The sequence below is a fragment of the Pezoporus occidentalis genome, unplaced genomic scaffold (genome assembly GCF_034315485.1).
Source record: "Pezoporus occidentalis ecotype Australia unplaced genomic scaffold, CSIRO_AGI_Poc_V1 ctg313, whole genome shotgun sequence".
In the NCBI taxonomy this organism is placed as follows: domain Eukaryota; kingdom Metazoa; phylum Chordata; class Aves; order Psittaciformes; family Psittacidae; genus Pezoporus; species Pezoporus occidentalis.
Window position 1 is genome coordinate 396,273 of NW_026915084.1, and position 21,846 is coordinate 418,118.

The following is a 21,846-nucleotide window of genomic DNA, read 5'->3' on the forward strand; positions in this document are numbered from 1 at the left end:
CCAGATCACAGTAGCTTTACCTGGAATTCTTCTTGCTGAGTGCTTTAAAGCCTCCTAGACTGTGACAGGAGAGGAGATGAAGGTTCCCTATGGATGAACTGGCAGCAAAACACAGCCTTTAAATGGTGGGGAAAAAAGATGCTGCAGAAGCCTTTAGGGGAGCCCCGGAGGGGAAAATGAAATACAGCCCTCACTCACATGAAGCTCCTTTATCTCACCTTTTATCTTCATCTTATCCTTTATCTTATCTCTAAGTGATAAGTGGCTGCGCTGGGCTCTTACCAACGTGTGCCGCTTCATGTGCTCCCGGCGCGTGAACTTCTTGCCGCAGATCTCGCAGGGATAGGGCCTCTCTCCCGTGTGGGATCGCATGTGTCTCTTCAGGATGCACTGGTGCATGGCTGAGAAACTGCAGTAGGGGCACTTGAACTTCTTCCTGATGACTGTGAACTCGTTGACTGCAAGAGAGCAAAGCAGAAGATGCTGATTACAAAAGGTCGGTCTGATGTACTACTTCACTGCTGAATTGGTTCACTGTGAAATCACAATCTCACCCCTCAACCCTCTACAGTGGCTTTAATCCTTATATTATTGCACTTCTTCTATTAAAGAACTTCAAGTATTGTCATCAGACACGCTCCTGAACGCATCAACACACAAACATTCAGCAACAGTCTGTAATGCACGTTGCCCAGCGCTTGCTAAATGCTAAGTAACAATGCCAAGTAACTCTGTGATTCTTATTATAATGAATTATCTTAAGTATTGAGATCTAAACCTCTAACACTTATTTGTGGAGGTAGCAGATAGCTGGGAGCAGCAGACCACAAACATAACACCCCTTAAAGCTCATTCCAACCCCCTGCCAGGGGCAGGGATGCCTTCCACTAGAGCAGCTTGCTCCAAGCCCCATCCAACTTCCATCATGCTTGATGGACCTTGTTCTGCCCCCCTTCACTTGTGCTTTGCTGAGCTAGAAAAGGGGTAGACCTCGAAGCCTTCCTGACACAGTTGAGTCTTTCCTTCATGCCATCTCCATAGGAGCTGCTGAAAGTGGCCCCAGGGGATGCAGATGGTACAGACAGCCCAAGGGTCTCATTTGCCAGGGAAAATACTACTAAAAATCAATGCAAGCACCTGGGCCAGGGCTGCAATACTGGCACCAAGGAAAGCACTAAGCAATAGCTTATTCCCTGTCAGTAAAGATCACCCACTGTGATCAGGCAGACTCCTGAAGGGCTGGTTTCAAGCGGCTCTGCACTTGCATTGCTTTAGGAACCTCCCAAAGGAGGTACTTTAATGGGGCCTGATGCCCAGAGGAAGCTCTGGCAGATACCTCCCCATCCCCACTCACACCTATAGCCTTATGTACAAGATTTACTCACTGGTTTACTCTTCCTCTTTTATATTATAGGAAAAGAATCTGTTGCTTTATCTTCTCCTCTGGATTTGACACCCCCTTGTCTATACAACCAGAGGCAAGGAGCCCACTTTCTTCAGTTCTACAATGCAAAGCTATACATGAGAAACACGTTTCCAGTCTCGTCTATCACAGATATTAGGGACAGGCCACACAAACACAGTCCCCAGGATCTCTATAAACCTCTTCCTGCAGAGTCTAGACAAGGTAAGGAAGCTGTAAACTGATGGAGGGGAGTCACGAGGGGATGTGTGACCTCCCTCCTGCAGCCCCAGGCCATGCCGGTGCTACTCAACACTACCAACACAGCGTGGACCACAGCGAGTGGGACAAGCGGCTCCACATGCCAGGTTTAACCACGACATGCTGGAAAAAACTGGCATGGACATCCCAACCGTAACCAGATCCTGAGATTGTGAGGGGAAAGTGCTTTAGAGGAGGGAATAAGAACTAAGCCAAGCGAGGAAACTCCAGCTTCCCAACCCACAGGCCCTGATGTGGCACGGAGATGTCTCCCAGAGCTCTGGCTCCCAGCAGGAATGGGCAGGGCAGAGCCACACCAGACCTGTTCACTCTCCACAAGCACAAGGGCAGCAGGATCCAGGATCTCTCTATAGGAAACAGCTTGGCAAGAAACTCTCAAGTCCACCTTGTGCACAAGCAAGTGTTGCTCGTTCTGGTCTCCCTGAGATGCAGCGACATCAGGAGCAAGAACCTTCCTGAACACCTCCAAAGCTCACGTGGAGAAGCTGCTTTCATCCTCTTGCCCTCTCCCATGTTAAGGAATCAATCCTACAATGCTGAAGCTCAAGCTGCTGACAGGCAGTGCTGTACTCGGAGCAGTTGGGAAGCACCACACTTCATTACACTACTTTCACAGTTACTATAATCCCGGTTTGCATGCCAATATATAGCAAGAGATACAGAAATGGTTTATCTTTTATAAAAATATCTGATTTTCATGTAATAAAAAAGGCATTACAGTAAGAGTACCCTCTGGCGACTGATTTTGTATGCACACCCTAAGTTACATTAGATCTGCTGTGTAAAGCCTCTTCTCAGTTTCAACATCGCAGTCTGGCTAACTTACATGACAGAAACCACAGCCACACGCCAGTGTATCTCTTAGGAGAGATAGTACCAATAAATACACAAGCCTTGAGACAGTCCTCAAGCCCAAATCATGTCCCCTGTTGCACATGTGAACAGGCAGCGTGGTTTTCCCTGTTCAATGCACAGAAACCCAGACTTTCTACAGAGCTTAGAAGGCTGAGCACCCCAGCACTGCCACAGCTCCCCATCTCCAGATCAGCTGTCTGGCTTGTCTAATGCACACAGCACTAGACCAGAACTCAGCAGACTGAATTCTATTGTTAAGTCTACTGCTAACAAGCTGAGGTATGTTATTTTCCCAGGGAATACAAGGAAAACATCACCATTTCTTTTATAAAGCACTTTGAGATCTACTCACGAGAAGTTTGAGGTCATATAAGCAAGCACACAGTACGATCACACCAGTAAAAGAGCCAAAGTGCCCATTACATGGGCTGACCCGAGTCATCTTTGCACACAAATCACACCGTGGCTGCAGTCACACAGGGCCTGGACCCAGCCTGTTATCCCCTACTCAGCTTTGGGGAGTTACTCTCTAATATGACACCTGTGGTAGGTTTATTTGCAGCAGAACAATGGATCAAGTTGCTTTTCCTAGTTTAAGTGTCTCACACACACAATAGTAGCTACGTGTCCTCAGGATCCTCAGTTTGTCCTACACTGCCCCAAAGCCTGAGCCCATGCAGCAGGGCAGAGCCTGGGTAACACTTTCATGTGGCTACTGAGGCTCTTCTGTGTACCAAAGCCCTGGCCACAGGAGAGACAGACACAAGCACCCGAGTGCAGAGGCATAAGGTGCCTGTTTCAGTCTGTCTTGTCTCGAAACAGCTTGGCACAGTTAGGACACTGCATCTTCTTACAATGGAAGTGGATGGACTTCTCGTGCCGATCCATGTTGGATTTCAGAGTGAAGGTGGCAGGGCACTGGGAGCACTGGAAGCGGGAGAGCGGATTGGGAAGCACTCTGTCAGTGAGGCCCGGCCGGGGACAGTCAACCAAGTCCAATGGGAAAAGCATGGAGAAGGCATGTTCATGGATGTGCTCCTTCAGCTCTTCAGCATGCTGGAAAACCCTCCTGCAGAAACCACAGGTCAGCCTCTTGGCGAGGCTGGAATCCTGGCAGAGGCCATCAGTGGTTCCATCCATGTCTTCGGATCTGGAGAAGCTCGTATCTACAACAGAAACAAGAGACACACGAAGAGATCAGTGTCCTCTGGTGTAAAACAGTGGCAGGTTTAAAACACGTTTTTCTCTCTGCTTACCTGAATCAGAGTTATCAAACTGCCAAAGTGCTAAAAGTCCATCGTAAGCGGCCTGCAAATGGAAAGCATCCTGGAGTTAAGGCAAGCATTTACAAGAACACGTCTCTGCGTCGGTGCTCAGAGCCCCATCTTACCTCTGCCTTCACCCCTTCCTCAAGGGAGGCTCATCCCTTCTCCTGGCCACCAATCTGCCTTTATGAGGCTCTCACTCTCAAAGCAGCCAAGTTAATGGGCTGTATTTTGCAAGATTTGGTGTTTTGAGGCGAGTAATCAACATGCCCTTTTGGGTCCTGGGTAACTACTCAGTTCCCAGCCTCATCAAGCATCCATAGCTCCCACTGTGGCCAACAACAGAAAATCTCTAGCAGACACAACAGAACTGGGAAGTTTTCCCTTAGCCCTACACAGCTACTTCTTCTGTCCCCATAGAAAACAAACACCTTCTGCAGAACTCCCTTTATGCGGTGCTTTCTGGCACTGCTGCTCCAAAAGCTCAATAAAAGGTGATGTTTAGGTTTCATGCAGCATTTGCAGTGTGCCAGCGTGTGGCAGATGGCAGCTCTCTATGGGGCAGAGGCGTGATGCAGCCTGGGCAGGTCTGCTGGGGATGGGCAAGTGGTCGCTGTGAGCAGCTCCCTTTGCTCCGGGATGACTGCAAAGGAAAATCTGGGTTTCCATCCGTTTCTTTACTGGAATTAAAGCATCATTCCAAAACACAAAGACTAAGAAATGCCATAGAAAGACATGAATTTGATGTCAGAGTGTAATACAGCAGCCAACCTGCTTCTATCCCAATTTAGGTAGCTAGAAGAAATCTAAACGCAGAACACAAGAGGTGGGCAGTGGATAGCTGTGGTCTCAGCTGTTTTTATGCCATTATTATGTTCTTGCATGCTACGTTTTGCAAACAGAAGGACTGACAATAAAAGGGGCATGTATCCTTCAAAACCATAGTTTTGTGAATGCAAGTTCTGCTGAGGAAAGGCACAAAGGCTAAAATTAGGACAGCACCAGCCTTGACCTCAGTGGACTTCCTAGGTTTAAAATACCCTGTATTTAAAACCAAAACAAAGCTAACAGATCAAAGTATGAGACAGGAGGTTTCTCAAAGCACTCCTATGTCCCGAAACCAGGACACCCCAAACCAGGCAGAATTTGATGAAACAGATACCTTTGCACTTCAATCTGTTGGCATTTCCCCCCCACACACACACACCCCCCCAATCTTACCTGGGTGGAGGAAGGCACCTCTCCTTTTGCCATGGTTTCTGGTGACATGCCACCAGAGGAGCAGGCCTCGGGGGGGCTCTGAGTGGCAAGGTGTGATGAAGGCAGCGGGGGAGATGGTGCTTCCACTTTGCCATCACTTTCGCCCCTTGGATGATTCAAGTTGGTGCCAGGCCCTGGGGAACACAGGAAACGAATCTCACCCACGTGCACCAGCACCAGCTGGTGGCTTTACACCAGGCCTCCAAAGGCAGCGCTCGCAGGGTTATCTTCCATCAGCGGGAGCAGGGGATGCAGCAGGACACTGATGCCGGAGGCTTTGGTGTGTTTGCTGTGTTCAAACCAGCCTCCCCACCCTAATGCCTGGTGTCGGTGGTGGTGTCACACCGTGTGGCACCGTCACTAAGGGAGTCCATCGGGAGACAGCAGCACAAACAGCCAGAGCAGTCACACTGCTGAAAGACACCTCTGGGAGGAGCACCATTTCAAACCCATTTAAGTAACATACACAGAGACTGGATTCTGCTACTGACTTGCTTGAAACTTGATGGCAAAGCTCCAGATCTCCAGATCTGACCGCGGTGTATTTATTATATACTGTCAATCCTTGATCTCAAAGTGCTTTACAAAAGAATTGCTTTCATTCTCTGGTGACCGAGCATGGACGGGCAGATACTCGTACAAAACTATTCAATGATACCCTAGAGGCAGTAAGATACCAAAAACCTACCATAGATTAAAAAGGAAAACATCATTTGTCTGTCTGAAACAGAAGCTGCAACAGTCAATCTGTAGCACTGGTCAAATGGTAAATGCTGCTCCACACACTGCCCTGCTAATGCACAACACATCTAAATACGAGTGAGGAGCACGTAATCGAGAGCAGCAGACGTTACAGGCTGTGAAACAAACTTTAACAGCCCCCTTGACTGAACGCTGGAACCACATAGTGAACAGGGTCATTACTCCCGAAAGGCAAGCAGGCAAACTGAGGAGCAAATATGGCATCAAAGGAAATAAATGCCTATTTAAAGCACTCGATGCCCTAAAGGCTGTTTTATTTCTCACACAAAGGAGCCTGATTGAGACCCCACACTTTAATGCAGCTACAAACAACAAGTCCAAGTTTATTCTAGGGCCAAGTACAACACGCTGTGATCTGGGGCACAACAAAGGTTTCTGAACGCCAGCGATCCCAAACCCAACTCTGTATCAGAGGAAACTCTGCCCTCGTGCCACAGGCTGGATGTTTGCTGTACCTTCCTCTGCTTTGATCACAGATGGAGATCTCACACAAGGGGGTTAACGCTGTTCAAGGGAACAATACTTCACGTTTTCGTGCTGGTGCTGCTCACTTGGGGCTCTTGCAATTTAAAGGCAGGACAACAAAACACTAAACCCCCATAAATTCCAGACAGGAAAACCATGAATTCATCAGTAATTCCCATTAGAAACTGTGACTCCAGGTCCACAGCAGAATTCCTGCCTAGACATCCACTGTGATATCCCTGCGTTTTCCCCCCAACATCCCAAACTGATTCCAACCTCCCTGTTTACACTGAAGCTACACACTTGAGAGTACAGAGAACTCAGAGGCATCTCTGGGTTGCACATCATCAAACAAAGGGTGCTTTAGCACACAGTAAAGAGAAGCCAGTGGGGTCTGGCTGGACTAATTCTGTATTAGCACCTTCATGGATTTATACAGGTTCCTAGGAAACTACACACATGTGAAAGCTAAAGGAGGAACAATAAACTCCATCACCCACCATGAGCCACCACGATGTACAACACAACAAAGCACAAAGCTGAGTTTTAAACCAACAGTTCAGATTTATTTGGTTTCAACAACTGCAGGTAACACAAGAGGAAAAACCCACATAAATGACCCACATGTTGCACATGAGAAGGCAAACAGCACCTGGATTCATGCTCTGTCCCATTCTAATACTGGGAGAAACCTTCCTCCCCTCCTAAATTGGTATTGAAATGGATTTTAGTGACAAGTGTTTTAACTTCTCAATCAGAAATCAGTCAGCTCTGCATAGAGACGATGCCTTGGTTTAACAACATTCCTATGAACATGGTATTATCTGGAGAGGAAACTGAGGGAAAGAGAACAACAAAGGTTATTATAGTGCTTAAATCTCATCCATTCTCCCATAAAGCTTCACGTACCACGTACAGAACTTCCACGTCAGACTGAACCCCTTCAACTTCCTCCTGGGGCTGTTGACCGCTGGTTAAAGTGTATTCCTTCAACAGCCAGCACCAGTGGAAGTGGTTGGCTTCAATGAACCACTGCCTAAAAATAACATATTAGCCGGTTTGCCCAAAGAAAAGGGCTCTGTGCACCATGGAATCACTTGGCCAGCGAGCTTCATAGGAATTGCTTCTATAAACAGTTGCAGTTGCAAGAGGGTAAACAGGAAAAGCCAAACTTAGACATAGAAAAAAGCAGGCAATGTGCTATTCTGGAAACATGGGAGAGTCGCCCTTCAGGGGAGCCCAGCACCCCCAAAGGAGAACAAGGACATGGACTGACCAGCTCGGTTGCTAATGAATATTCAAAGTCTCATTCTCTTGATTATACTTGGCAAAAGCAGCTAAAAAGAGTCAACTAAAGCCTTTGAGACTTTAGTAGCTGTGGTGTAACCATCCGGAACAATGCTACCAAAGTTCAGTACCACAAGTGAAGTAAGACACGCGTTATGAAGCCAAGCAGCTCAGGAGGAGGAGCTGGAAACCAGCATGGGATAACCTGCTTTTACAGACAGAGCATGAAAACTGAACCTCTTAGACTGGCTTATCTGAAAGATCCCCACAGCAAACTGGGCAGGTTCAGTAATGAATGGCTCCCAAGACAACCTCAGTGTTACCCATGAGTAACTTATGTGGTCTTTTTGGCTGCAAACCCCACATGTTCTTTAGGTTTCCACCAAGCACATGAACAACATCAGTCTTGATCATACACCGTGAACACCAGAATTCTCAGAGCTGCAGGTTGTCTATGACTATGTTACCCAAATAGCAAGCTACTTAAATCTTCCCTCCAGATTTTAAATGAATTTGAACTGGTTTCCTTTAGAAATGCTGCACTTACATTTGACTCCATCACAGTGATACATCAGCCCTCACACACCCCGGGCTTTGTTTTCCATCAGGAGAATGTTAAGTAATTTCACACCTCAAATGATCGTAACAACATACAGTGAATTAGGAAAGAAGCACACAGGGTAAAGGGAAAACTTTGGGGTTTCCTCTTTTAACTCCTCCAGCAGTGTGAACTATGCAGAAGGAAAAATGAAAACTCTTAACACATGCAGTGACCTGGAGAGTGAGATCCCCTTTAGACACAGCTCATCCCACTTCTACCATGGGTAATAAATACACTCTTCAGCTCTGTCCACTTCCAGTAAGTGTTTCCTCCAGAGAAGACAAATAAACCCAAGCGCTGCTCCTTGAGTCAGTTACTGTAGTGCCTCACAAGCACACACAAGGACACTCCAGTGACAGCAGTTAAGGTTAAAACCAGTTTTCAACTCGAAAGAGATTGATCACTTCGAATTCCTGTAATGAGTGTTTCCTTTACCAATGTGACAGATGAAAACTGTGCTGCACTGGATTTGAAAAGCAATAAAACCTTTTCCTTGCCCTGTGCTCCTGCCTACTCCCCCCACCTTTTTCTCCTTAAATATAACCCAGGACTTAAAATGACTCAACATCCTCAAATTGTGTTTGAAGTAGAATGTGAAAAACACCTACAAAGCTAGCACCAACCCAGACTGGGCTTTTAGATCTCCGGAACCTTCTTACCCCTCACTTTACTGTCCCTTTATACACTGAGGATTCTCATTAAACTTGATGTCCTATTGTATTCATACTGACCACTTAAAAGCGAGTCTTACAGCAGAAGGTCTTTTATAAGCGGTTAAAATGAATTGATAACTGGGTTTGAACAAGATGAATGCAAAGTATGTCCCTTAACTCTATCCTCCTGTAAAAATCCTTGTACCAAGCGCCAGCCCCATCCATGCTCTGGTGTGAGAGCTACACCAAGTGACCTGTCTTGTGTTTGCCTCATGCAATTCACTTTGCTCCTATAAAGATGAGATCACAGGAGCTGAGCTGATGAAGCTGAAGTCATAGTAAGAGGACAGGAACACAGGGACCTCAGACACAGGCTGGAAGGACCTCCTGAGTCACTGCACCCACCAATGATCTATCATTCACCTCCTTTTCTAAAGGTACCAAGCTTTATCTTAAACCCTGCTGGTCTCCTGCCATCACCACGCCTGTTTCCAAACTCCATTTCTCTGGTTGGGCAATCTCTAATTTCCAGCCCAAATCTGACTGTCTTTCACTCATTTGTCTTTATGTCAAGTGGGGCTTCAGCTTCTAAGTAAGTGAAGGAAGGATGATGGATAGAGACAGCCCTGTTGTTATCAACATTTATCATGACAGAGATGACAGCACTGATCTCACCTGTCACAAGACAGCGCTGAACCCACGATGCATAAATCACCCTCCCGAGCTCCCCCTGTCCCGGTGCCAGCTGAGGGCACTCTTCCCACTGCACACAAGCCAGAGGCTGAACTGCTCTACAGGGTCTTTGCTGCTGCACTGCAACAAAGGGATTTTCATCCCAGGAGCCTCGTTTGAACCATCTCAATCTGATTTAATTGGAGATCACCCAGTGAGAAAACTACTGTGGAAGGAAGATGAACACTGCAGCACTTTGGCTGCAGAATAAGGCACAACAACTCTACCTTTTCTCTCTAAACTTAGAAAGATCAACTAAAATAGTTTTACTGTTCAGACTGAGAAGTGTAAAGAGATACTAAGACTGACATTACCTGGTGCAGTTATTTTCCTTTATCACACAGCTCAAGCCACCAGCTGACCACTTGGACAGGGCTTGGAGCAAGCTGCTCTAGTGGAAGGTGTCCCTGCCCGTGGCAGGGGCTGGAACTGGATGGGCTTTAAGGCCCCTTCCAACCCAACCAGTCTGGGATTCATTCTATGATCCTACAACCATTAAAAGTTATCTATCTTTTGCCACAGTGGAGAGTAAAAGCAAAATAAGTGAGCTTTTCAATCTATTTAATGGCTTAATTTTCTCAGTGTAGATTAAAATAGACCTTTTCTGATGGAACCTCAGATGCAGTACTCCGAGAGCCACTGCCTGCTCTATTTTATGCCCCATCTTCTCAGAGCATGATTAAAATACAGCATTAATAGTTTTTTCTTTCTACTTTGATTGTAATGAATACAAAAGTATGCTGAAAAATCAGCTGCCCACACCTAACACACACATCAGCTGTCTCCAGCACGTCACCAGGAGAAAACTCATCCATTTCCATCTGCAAGTATAACAACACAATCAATAGCTGCTCCTCAGAGAGAGGTCTAAAACTAACCATGAAGAAGTGAAGATCCTTCGATGTACAACCCCACAACTGTTTCCACAGACCCAGGAGCAACAGGCAAGATGTCAGCAATCAGCCAGTTTGCATTCAAACCCTTTGGAGCTCCTTCTTCTACCATAAGGACTCAAATACTTTGTGTTTCCTTTGTAAGTCCCATTGTGCAAATGAGTAAACCAGAGATCTGAGGATGCTACACGCATACACGCTAAATACTTTCTCCCATGGCATCAGGAGTTAACATTGAAGCTGGATCAACACCAGACCCAGCTTTCATTTTATGGAAAGCGGGATTGAGCAGGACACAAAACTGGATCTAAACAGATGAACTGTAACACACAAGCCAATGGCCCGTGTTTTCCTCTCACAAACCGCCTCGCTTGAAGCGTCAATAAGCAAAAAAGGAGAGAAACACAAACTTACGGGAGAGGGAGTGGGTGCCTTTGGGCAGGTACTCGAAGAGCAGAGAGCTGTCCTCTCCCAGCATGTCGGCTTTCAGGGACAGCAAGCTGTTCTTGCTCATGAGAGCCGCGCGCAGGTTGGCCACGGTGGCAGCCTGGAGCACATCCTCCTTCTCCGGCGTCAGCGGCTGCGGGATGTACGTGCCCTCCCCGGTGAGGAGCGCTTCCTCCACTCTGCTGTCAGAGCTGCTGGGCTCCGGCACCGGCACCTCAGCACCTGCGGGGAGACAGAGGCTGTCAGAGAGGGAAGAGGATTCCCGAGTGGAACACCGCAACTTCAGCGCCAGGAAGGAAGGGCAGAGGGAGGTGCACGACCTCCCCATGAGCAGTAACTGCAGGAAAGCTTCACTATTTACTTGAAATGATGATTTCAGGATTATCTGCTAGTGTCGGAATTACATTCACGTGTTAAATCACAGAACCACAGCCTGGTTTGGGTTGGAAGGGACCTTAAAGCTCCTCCAGCTCCAAGCCCCTGTGTCCAACCTGGCCTTGAGCACTGCCAGCGATGGGGCAGCCACAGCTTCTCTGGGCACCCTGTGCCAGCGCCTCAGCACCCTCACAGGGAAGAGCTTCTGCCAAAGAGCTCAGCTCAGTCTCCCCTCTGGCAGGTTAAAGCCGTTCCCCTTGGCCTGTCCCTACAGGCCCTTGTCCAGAGGCCCCTCTCCACGTTGCTTTAAAGACCCACTCCACAAAGCTGTACCAAAAAGCCTCAAAGCAAACAGTAAGGAAAAGGCAATCATTAGCCGATTCCTCCTACACCCTGGAGATGGAATACCCCAGCAAGCACAGCAGCAGCAACTATGTGAGCTATCAGAGATGTTTTCTCTTTAAAGCAAACCATTTCCCCTCCTCCATGTCTTGCTTCCTTAATCTCCCATCACCAGTTTTCGTATGTATCAGCTAAGCAGAGGGATTCAATTGTTTTGACTTCTTACATATTTTGTCATCCCCTTGTTACTGAGCGAGCGGCTGACAGCTATATAAAACACATTTTTCTAGATGATAATGAAGTCTGGTTTAAAAACTAATGCTTCCGCATAAAGGGAAACGAGGAGACTTCAAAAACCTTACAGAAGGTGGCAGAGAAAGTCAATTCTAACCCGTTGGAGTGGCAACGGAACAGCTTTATCCATCACAGGCGTGCCAATAGCTCTGCTCCGTGGCAAATCCCTGCAAAGAGCTCGGGCCAGGAAGGGTGTCTGTCACCAGCGCGGTGCTGCCAAAGGAGCAGGAGGCAGTAAATCACCTTGTGTTTCCTCCTGGACTCCTCCCCTGCCAGCTCCAGATGCTGACTGACAGCTGCCAGACCCGTTGCTGCCTGCTGCACATAAACGCTAATTGTTAAAAGGCACGCAGATTAATTGCAAACCACAACAAGACAGTAAATGCTCCTCAGAAGCCAAGAGCAGTGACAGGCAGTGAAATAGAGGCTTTAGAGCTTCCAGTCTTTACAGCTGATGGAACCTAATCAAACACACATTAAGGCCAAATAAATACCCACTTAGTCACATAAGTACTGACATCCTCACAGTGCACCAAAAGCCCAAAACTCACAAGTTCCCCTTCTCGGTGCCTCCAAAACCACTTTGCGCTCCTCTCCAGCACACGACTTCCTTTACCGAGATTTAGGGAAGAAGCCTATGAATCAAAAGCTCCCATCACTTCCCACTAATCCAAACTGTTTACTACAGCGCTGCAGCCCGACGTAAACCCATAGTAAATGAGCTGCTCTTTCACCGTTCCTCAAGTGAGGGCTCACGTGGAGGCCCCCGAGCTCCATGCGAGCCCTGCCCAGCTCATTCCTCACCCTGCTGAGACAGTCCCAGTGACCAGCCCTGCTTGCAGGGAATCCTGCTTGGAGCAGGGAGCCGAGCAGGGATTAGGGCTGCACTGAGCTCATTAGTCTCTTTAGCAAAGAATTATTGTGCAGTTATTCTATTACAGCAGCTGACTTTCCCAAACACAGCAGCTTTAGGGAAGCTTTGTTGGCTTCTTGGCTTCAGTGTTTTACTATTTTCCTTTAGTTTCAAATAAAACACAAGGCTGATTTTTTACAATGTTGGCAACAGCTTTTCCACACAACTCCAAAAGCCATGTTAAACCAGTAAAGTTCTTATATACCCGTGAAAGCCTAATGTAAAAGGAATATAGGAAACCTGATTGGAATCAAAGAATCCCGGAGTGGTTTGGGGTGGAAGGGACCTTAAAGCTCATCCAGCTCCAACCCCTGTCACAGGCAGGGACCCCTTCCACTGGAGCAGCTTGCTCCAAGCCCCTGTGTCCAACCTGGCCTTGAACACTGCCAGGGATGGGGCAGCCACAGCTTCTCTGGGCACCCTGTGCCAGCGCCTCAGCACCCTCACAGGGAAGAGCTTCTGCCTGAGAGCTCCTCTCCATCTCCCCTTGGCCCATCTCTACAGGCCCTTGTCCAAAGCCCCTCTCCAGGTTTCCTGCAGCCCCTTCAGGCACTGGAGCTGCTCTAAGCTCTCCCCTTCAGGAGCCTTCTCTTCTCCAGGCTGACCCAGCCCAGCTCCAGAGCAGAGCTGCTCCAGCCCTCGCAGCATCTCCATGGCTTCCTCTGGCCTCTCTCCAACAGCTCCACATCCCTCTGGTGTCAGGGGCTGCACAATTTAAGCCTTGAGGGGCTTCAGGAGAACGACCATCACCATCCCACAGCTCCACCAGCATCCTCTCACCCCAACATCGGCAGCACCATTGACTAAACCAGCCACTGCCTCCATCTGCCTGCATTTGTGGACACTTGCCAAAGCTTGGGGTGACAGCAAGATCCCACAACTCTCTGGAGCTAATTAAAGAAATGCCAGATAATCTTCTATCCTCCTCTTATGTATAAAATATACTTGACAGTTATAAACAGTAGAACCCTCAGTTAAGTCCACCAAATACTTTCCCTCCCACAGCCAAACATGAAGCAGGGCTGGCAAGTCCTGCTGTTCAGTTTAACACATGTAGGAAGAAACCACATCAAACCCCACAGCACAGGTTGATGTGTTTCTTTACATAAATTTCTATGTGGGGCTTTGGATAAAGGCCTGTAGGGACAGGACAAGGGGTTTGGAGCAAACTCCTCTAGTGGAAGGTGTCCCTGCCCATGGCAGGGCTTGGAACTGGATGAGCTTTAAGGTCCCTTCCAACACAAACCATTCTGGGATTCTATGAGCATCATCTATGAGCATCACTACTCCCACTTCAAGTGTTCATTCCTGCATCCTCCCCTGCTACTCCCTCAGCTGGACCATGACTACGTGTGTCGTTGCGAGGTGAACTCAAGACAGGAACTACTATGTTATAAATAAACTGGTTTATTAAGAAAAGGTTATATTTAAACCCCAAGCAGTTCCCACTCCGGATCACTACATGACTGCACAGACATTTGCACCGGAACAAGTGGAGGAGAGCGTGGGGGGGGGGACACAACAATTCAGTCCCAAGGGAAGGTGGGAGCCACTTCAAACTCTGCTTTTCATTCAAGGACACTGCTAAACCATGACCTGAGCTGAACTCATCAGGAAAAAAACTCAGGTGAAATCAAAGACTTCATCTGCTGAGGTGGTTCTGCCTATTTGTGTCAAGTACCTATAGAGCTCTGCCTGAGAGTGGGTTTCAGCTGTCACCTCAAGGCTGATGTTTCTGGTGTAAGATTTGGCTTCATCTCCTCCTGTGTGACAGACAATGAAGTTTTAAACTTGCAGGTAAAAAAAAGAACAAAAAGCTTTCATTTCTTAGTGTTTATTTCTTGGGAATAAAAAGAGAAAAAGGAGCACTCGAGCTGGTAGGAAATGACAACCCCTCAGCAGCTGCTAAATATATCCTTGCAGATACCCCCTTCCTTTCTAATAGAAATCCTTCTGAAGTGTTTCACAACTCCCTGTTAAGCAAACGCAGTGCTCTCCCACGCTGTCATGTTTACACACAGAAGCAATGCCAGGAGCTGTATTGGGTTTGATCAGCGCTGGTTTACAAACATAGCAGTCTACACGTGGATAGCATAAACGTGCTCAGCATTCAAAATAAGCTCCAGTTTCACAACCCAGGAAAAGTATCAGGCAAAGAGAGATATTCAACCACCACATGTAATGATCATTAAATGCTGCTTGAAGGACTTAAAGCTCTTCCCTGTGAGGGTGCTGAGGCGCTGGCACAGGGTGCCCAGAGAAGCTGTGGCTGCCCCATCCCTGGCAGTGTTCAAGGCCAGGTTGGACACAGGGGCTTGGAGCAAGCTGCTCCAGTGGAAGGGGTCCCTGCCCATGGAACTGGATGAGCTTTAGGGTCCCTTCAACACAAACCAAGCTGGGATTCCATGGTATATTCATCATACCTGTTTTACCAGCAGAAACATTCTCCTCAGCACTTCTAGAATGCTATTTCTGAAATAAACCAAGCTGTTCTACACAAATACAACCAGGTTTTACACCAGTATTTCTGCAGTGCTGTGCTACGAGCACAAGCGCATCTCCCCGTCTTGTCTTCCTCAAAACAGTCATCAGTGTCCAAATACCAACTGGAACATTCCCTCCACTCCTCCAGGGACTGGACTAAACCCCATATTCAACCTCTCTCTTCCCTGCGCTATTTGGGTTCGTAACTCTGAATCAAACTCTGCAGATGTTTTTCCTGTGGTGTGTGTCAGCAAAAGGAGCTCCTGGCTCCAATCCCAGCAGCTCATTGCTGCTCTCCCATTGCCTGTTAGTGACCCCAACTCAACCCTCTGCAGGGCTACGGGGTAAATGTGGTCAGAGAACTGATCCTCCCCAGACCACGAACACCCAAAATCCAAAGAGAATTCAAACAAAACACCCAAATCCAAAGACACCCAAATTGGATGAGTTGGGTTTGAAACTGTGCTGAAATGGAGTAATAGAGTGGTCCTTGCAGGAGCAGGAATGTTTGGGCAGTGCAGAAATACCTTAAACCACACTTCCCCCCCCCCCAAAATATGCAGAGAACTGCACAGTAACTCCAGACTATCACTTCAACACCACTAAGATTGAGTCTCAGCTTAACCTCTGTAAGTCAGATACCCCATGCACTAAAAGGACTGGTTCTGTTCTCTGCTGCTCCTCAATACAGTCTCTTGCTGTACATGAACAGACACCAACACAAAGGGATAGGAATCGAGCACCCAAATATCACATTAAACATGAACACAGGGACTTGTTACGTGACATGATGCTAAGTTATAACCTTTGGAAAACCCTCAGAACAAACAGTGACCTTCTAAAGCAAGTGCCTGCAAGAAACACAAAGTAAATTAGAGACCAACAGAGCAAAGTCAGGTTTGGGTTTGATTCCTGCCTCTGTAGGATGAATTCCTACTACATTTGAAGGCAAAAGCAGCTCTTTGAGTAGGGAAGTGAACGTCTTGAACGGTGCTGATCACAGAGAGTTCTTTTTACGTTACAGCTCCCAAACCTCCTTGATTTCTCACTTGTAGTTTCAGTAAAGAAACAAAACTGGGGTACAGTTTCCTTGCAAAAGGCTGAGATGGCTGTAAAGAGGAACTGAGCGCAGCCCTGGCACAGGGAATACATAAACCACCGAGAAGGGCACTTGAGAGATGGGAAGTGCCTCTGATCTCTGGAGTTAAAGCAGATTAACAGAATCAGGGCTGCTACCACAGGGAGGAGGAAGAGGAGGGCTTTGGAGCCTGGGGAAAATGGAATGCAGGGTGGGGAAAGGAAACACACTGCGCTTTGAGCTAAAGCTGGGTTAGGGTGGAACCATTTTAAAGCCAGGGTGTAGCCAGGGAGTAAGCGCCTGGGTTTAAAGCAATGGTTTTTGTTTCCAGACTTCAAAATAACCTGACCTAACCCTTTAATAACAGAAACTCAAACAGCTACTCCTGCAAGGATCGCATCCTCATCATTCTGTTACCCATAACCACGGTGATAGGGAGAAGCCGCGTTGTTCAGTGAGCACTCCTGCCACCTCCACAGTGATTCTTCACACACGAGAGGAGAACCAAAGCCCAGAAATGGGGCAGCTCCTGAAGCCAGAGGAATGCAGGACATGGGCTAAGCCCATTTCACCCAGTTTGGCACGAAGAAGGAATTCTGGGGGTGGCATCAGAGCCCAGATCTGTCACCCCTCCAGGTCTGGCACTGCCACCTACCGCTGCTTAAGGTGTCCAAGTACCTTCTCAACAAAACCAACATTAAGCTGCCCCTCAGTCACAGCAAAGAGCATTTTAATGCCTTGTACCATAACTGCGACTTCAGGAAGAGCAGGTGGAAAAATGCAGTAATTCATTTCCAAGCCGCAGGGAATGTGTGATCTGTTGCCTACCCTCAAAAATGCTTCAGCACCTTCCCAAGGAGCTGAAGGGTTCGATCCAAAACATCCAGATTGCCACCAACCACAACAAAGAAGTTAGAATCACAGAACAGTTCGGGTTGGAAAGGACCTGAAGATCATCAAGTTCCAACCCCCCTGCCATGGGCAGGGACACCTCACACTAAACCATCTCACCCAAGGCCTTGTCCAGCTTGGCCTTGAACGCTGTCAGGGATGGAGCATTCACAACCTCCCTGGGCAACCCATTCCAGTGCCTCAGCACCCTCACAGGAAAGAATTTCCTCCTTAGATCCAATCTAAACTTCCCCTGTTTCAGTTTGAACCCGTTACCCCTTGTCCTGTCACTGCAGTCCCTAATGAAGAGTCCCTCCCCAGCATCCCTATAGCCCCCTTCAGATATTGGAAGGCTGCTATGAGGTCCCACGCAGCTTCTCTTCTCCAGGCTGAACAGCCCCAACTTCCTCAGCCTGTCTTCATACAGGAGGGGCTCCAGTCCCTGAGCATCCTCGTGGCCCTTCTCTGGACTTGTTCCAACAGTTCCATGTCCTTTTTATGTTGAGGACACCAGAACTGCACACAATACATCCACCTTCAGAAGTGATCTTTCCAAAATCGAGCATAAGAGGGATGTAAATAAGAAACCACCAGTAGGAAACTATTAGAACTTGAGCCTGTGTTGCTTTAGGCCATCAGATATTACTCTGACAACTGACATTTTAACCAGCCCCGTTTTCATTTGTGGCTGTAACAGGTAATCAAACATCTGCCTTCAGTTGTGACACTGCAACCCGAACTTGGACCACGGCAGGCGGAATGGAGACTCCTGCCCTTCAAAGCAAAAGCCATTCAAAGGATGAAATGACTGTATTCTTTTCAGCTGCTATGCTGTGTGGGCCACTTCAATCTACATACTATTATTACCTACTGTTACTGCACACTGCCCATTTACCTACTAAAACTCCTCTTAGCATCTCCTTCAATACATCTGTTTTCCTCCCACAAAAAGCTACAGTTTACCAATATACCTTTATTTTAGAGAAGATGGATAGTGAATATCAAGTATGGGGTACCATTATCTTAAAAAGTACATTTTCATACCCTTTTTGAGGAGCAGGGAAAGAGGTTTTGGAGAGGCCAGAGCAGATGGATTGATGGATCACTGTGGGAAGCCAGGCAAGGCAGAGCAGCATGTGGGAGCACTGTTATTTACCATGTGGCTGCATTTCAAACTGAAGCAAAAGGGGTTTAATACTGGGCTGCAGAAGTTAAAAGGAAGAGTTAAAAAAACAGGAGAATTCAGTCTCAGCAAGGTTCATCCATCTCTAATGGGAATAGCTGGGTGCAACAGCCTAAAAATCAATTCACTGGGCCTCAATGCTCCCCAGGTATTCCCAGTACAGACACGTTCTGGTTTAACCTTGTCACTGCATCCCCTCAGTCTGTCTCAGTCCCACCTTTACTATACCAGATTCAGACTCCTCAGCACTTGTCAGTTCTTATTTTCTACTATCCCTCTTCCACTCCTTATTCTCTTCCTCCTATCTGTCCTGCCTCTCCTTCCCTTGCTCTATCTCCATCCCATGCTGGTATAATCCTTCACACCAGCCTCCATCACTGACTGCAAACCCATCCTCATGAGCTCACTTGCACTGCTGCTTCTTTATTTCTTCATTAATATTACCCTCCAGTGCTAGCTACAGATCTTTTTTCTTCTCATTTAAACAGAAGGTAAATAGATTATTTATAAAGCACTATGTAAAGGCAAAGGCATTACACAGCTTTTGCAGAACAAAAATCCTCAAGTGTTCCTTGAACACCTGAAGCTTGAACACAACCACCACGCTCATTTTTCTTCCTCTTCTCATTCTACAAGAGCTCTATTTCACTCTTTGGACTAATCTGCTTGCCAAGTATCACAACAGAAACAACGGCATCTTAATTAAAAATAATCAAGGAGAGATTGGATGATTTTGCATTGAAAAGGTGAAAGAGTTCCAGGAAATCCCCCAGTTTACTGAGAGACTTATTTGCAGGAATAAAACCACCTTAAAATCACCTACACATTCACCTACCTGCACTGAGATAGGTTCCAAGACCTCATCTGCATCAAATTAGCTGAGAGTTCATCCAGACCAAGCTCTAGATGGGATAAAGGGATAGGAAAAGGCTTTTCCAAGCAGCTGCCTCCCGTCCTCCTGGAGAGGCAGCAGCACAACTCCCTGCAGCAGGCGCTGAAATCAGACTGTGCCATTGGAAAATGATGAACCTGAAGGTGGCCGCAGCACGAGGGAGGAAACTGGTGCATAATTAAAGAGTTTGGTGATAAATATTAAAGGCCCTTGGAGCTCTGCAGAGCTGGGAGGATCCAGTGAAGTCCTGCCCGCCCTTCCCATGAAGGTCACTGCTTAGCTCCTCAAGCTTTTCCTCCAGTCCAAACAAACATCACTACTTGCAACCACAGTAAAGCAGGAAGGTTCCCAAACTGCAGCAGCTTTAAACCCACTGTTGTGTCTTGAAAATATTCACCTTCATTTCACAGTCAACTGCCACAGGAATCCACTCCCAGCTTTAGGGTGCAAACACGCAGAGGATGTGTGGGAGTACTTCCGAAGAAATAAACTCCTGAATCACAACCCTATGATTGAACCAATGCATTAAAACCATCAATAAACCCTTCCAAACACTCCTTCCAAGTGAGTTTTGTAGTGTATGGAGAGGCAAACGCAGCACCATTCTGTCAGCTTAAAGGCTCTCCTAGTGAGAGCTCTTTGGTGAGAGGCTCTTAAGTACCACCCAGACCTGCAGTCCCACATACTCACGTAACCCTGTACAAACCTTACCTAGCAAAAGGACAATAAGCTATGGAAAACGAAGATGCTCAGGGCATCTTCACTCCTGAATCTCGTAAACATCTTTAAGATTAGCAAATAGCAAGATGTTTCTTTAGAAAAGCTACAAAATTCAAGAGGAAAAGGTTAACATAAAAGGCAGACGTGTTATTTTTCAAGGCTATGGAGGAAATTCTTCTTGGCTCAGTTAGGAAGAAAGTTGTTATTTATACAGCCCATCCTTCAGCTTACTTTGGAGAACTGCTGGTCCAAGTTACTGCAGCTTGGTGAGGAAAACATATATGGGGCTGTTTCATACAAGACTGACATCCTGAACAACCCAAACAGGATGAGAAACAAACCCCTCATGTGTTCTATGCCAAACAGAGAATCCAGATTAATAAAGTAAAACTAGGATGGAGAGATGATCCCCACGGAGCTGTGGGCTTGACTGACACCACCCTGTAGGGACTGAGAAGTTCCTAATCCCACATCCCAACTTGGTTTGTGCTCTATTGCACACCCTGTTTGATCATTCTTCCTTAGATGAAGAGGATACACTCTTCATGGCAGATATTAGGAATTTCTTGCTTGGTTTGCTATTTCCATGTTAGATTACCATTCATAGGATTACTCCAGACATTCCTTTTTATTTTAACCCCAATGTGAACAACTTCAAGGACTCCACAGCATCAGGAAAAGAATCAACCAATTTGGGAAGAATCTTCTTATCCTTTCAATTAAGGCCTGTGTCTTTTTGAGGCCCCATAGACTCGTGCTTCAGTACAGCCTACCATGTATTTGGGACACTTTAGTACATTCTATCTGTATTGATAAGGACGTATTTCCCACTGGAAGAAGCACCACTACCAAGCATACACGAACTGTTAGTTGTTGCAACAGCAGAGTTTCAGTGACTGCAACATGCTGCTTTGTAACATAAATGAAGTAATCTTGTATAATACAGGAATAGGAGAGTATTTTTATCTGTGCCCCAAATAACCACTGAATTAAAAGGGTGATGCAAGTTCCTCCTTCCAAATCGCTGCCTGCATGTTGCTGAAATGCAGTGGTGCTTGCAAGCAAGACCGAATGAGTATCTTGTACAATTCAAGGAGGAAGCCACTAACACTGAGCTTTGGACCCTCCTAAATCAGCTTCTGCATTGCCAGAAGGACTGTTAGTTCTCTAGAACAGAGGCTTTTGCAAATGGCACCCAAATTATCCCACAATGGGGGCTTTCAGACTTAGCAAGCAGCATCTTAAAATAACTGAATAGATCAGAGGAGTGAATGAGCCAAAGAACAGAGAGTTCCAGGTAACTTTGTTCCTCTTCACTACTTAAGAAAGACCACTCAACGCTCATTTCCTCAGCAAACAAGTACCTTTTTCATCCTAGCTATGAATAATACTGTAGGGACACTTCCAAATGGATAAGGCAAAAAGAGCCCTAGGAAGTCTGTTTTAAAGCATGAAGCCTGACACTACTAAATCAAAGCCATCGTCAAGCTGAGATTTAAACACATCCCAAACATGCATTATGCAGTGCAGACACTTGCCTTCATCCATTTTCACACAAGAGAATTCAGTTTTCTTCATGCACAGGAGCTAAGTTGGCACACCTACGCTACCACTGAATTCCAGCAGGAAAGGGAAGAACCTGGGGTACCAACAACCAACCCAAGCAGAAACCTGGGGCTTTTCAATGTGGAGCAGTTCACAAGAGGGCTGCTTCCACCTGCTGGAGATGGGAAATATTAGTGTGAGACCCTACCGCTTTGGGACCAGGAC

General features: G+C 46.8%; 1 protein-coding gene across 9 annotated transcripts in view; it reads right to left on the reverse strand.

Moving 5' to 3' along the window:
• ZBTB46 (zinc finger and BTB domain containing 46) overlaps positions 1-21,846 on the reverse strand; it is a 43,768-nt gene that overhangs the window by 4,259 nt on the left and 17,663 nt on the right. For 8 of the 9 annotated variants that reach the window (XM_062628328.1, XM_062628330.1, XM_062628325.1 and 5 more), the window contains 5 exons: positions 10,872-11,126; positions 5,026-5,198; positions 3,796-3,847; positions 3,394-3,705; positions 283-458 (listed from right to left, as the gene is read on the reverse strand). In XM_062628328.1, coding sequence (XP_062484312.1) covers positions 283-458; positions 3,394-3,705; positions 3,796-3,847; positions 5,026-5,198; positions 10,872-11,126 — 968 coding nt within the window. The remainder of the gene's footprint in view (positions 1-282; positions 459-3,393; positions 3,706-3,795; positions 3,848-5,025; positions 5,199-10,871; positions 11,127-21,846) is intronic. The other variant, XM_062628334.1, reaches the window with a different exon arrangement.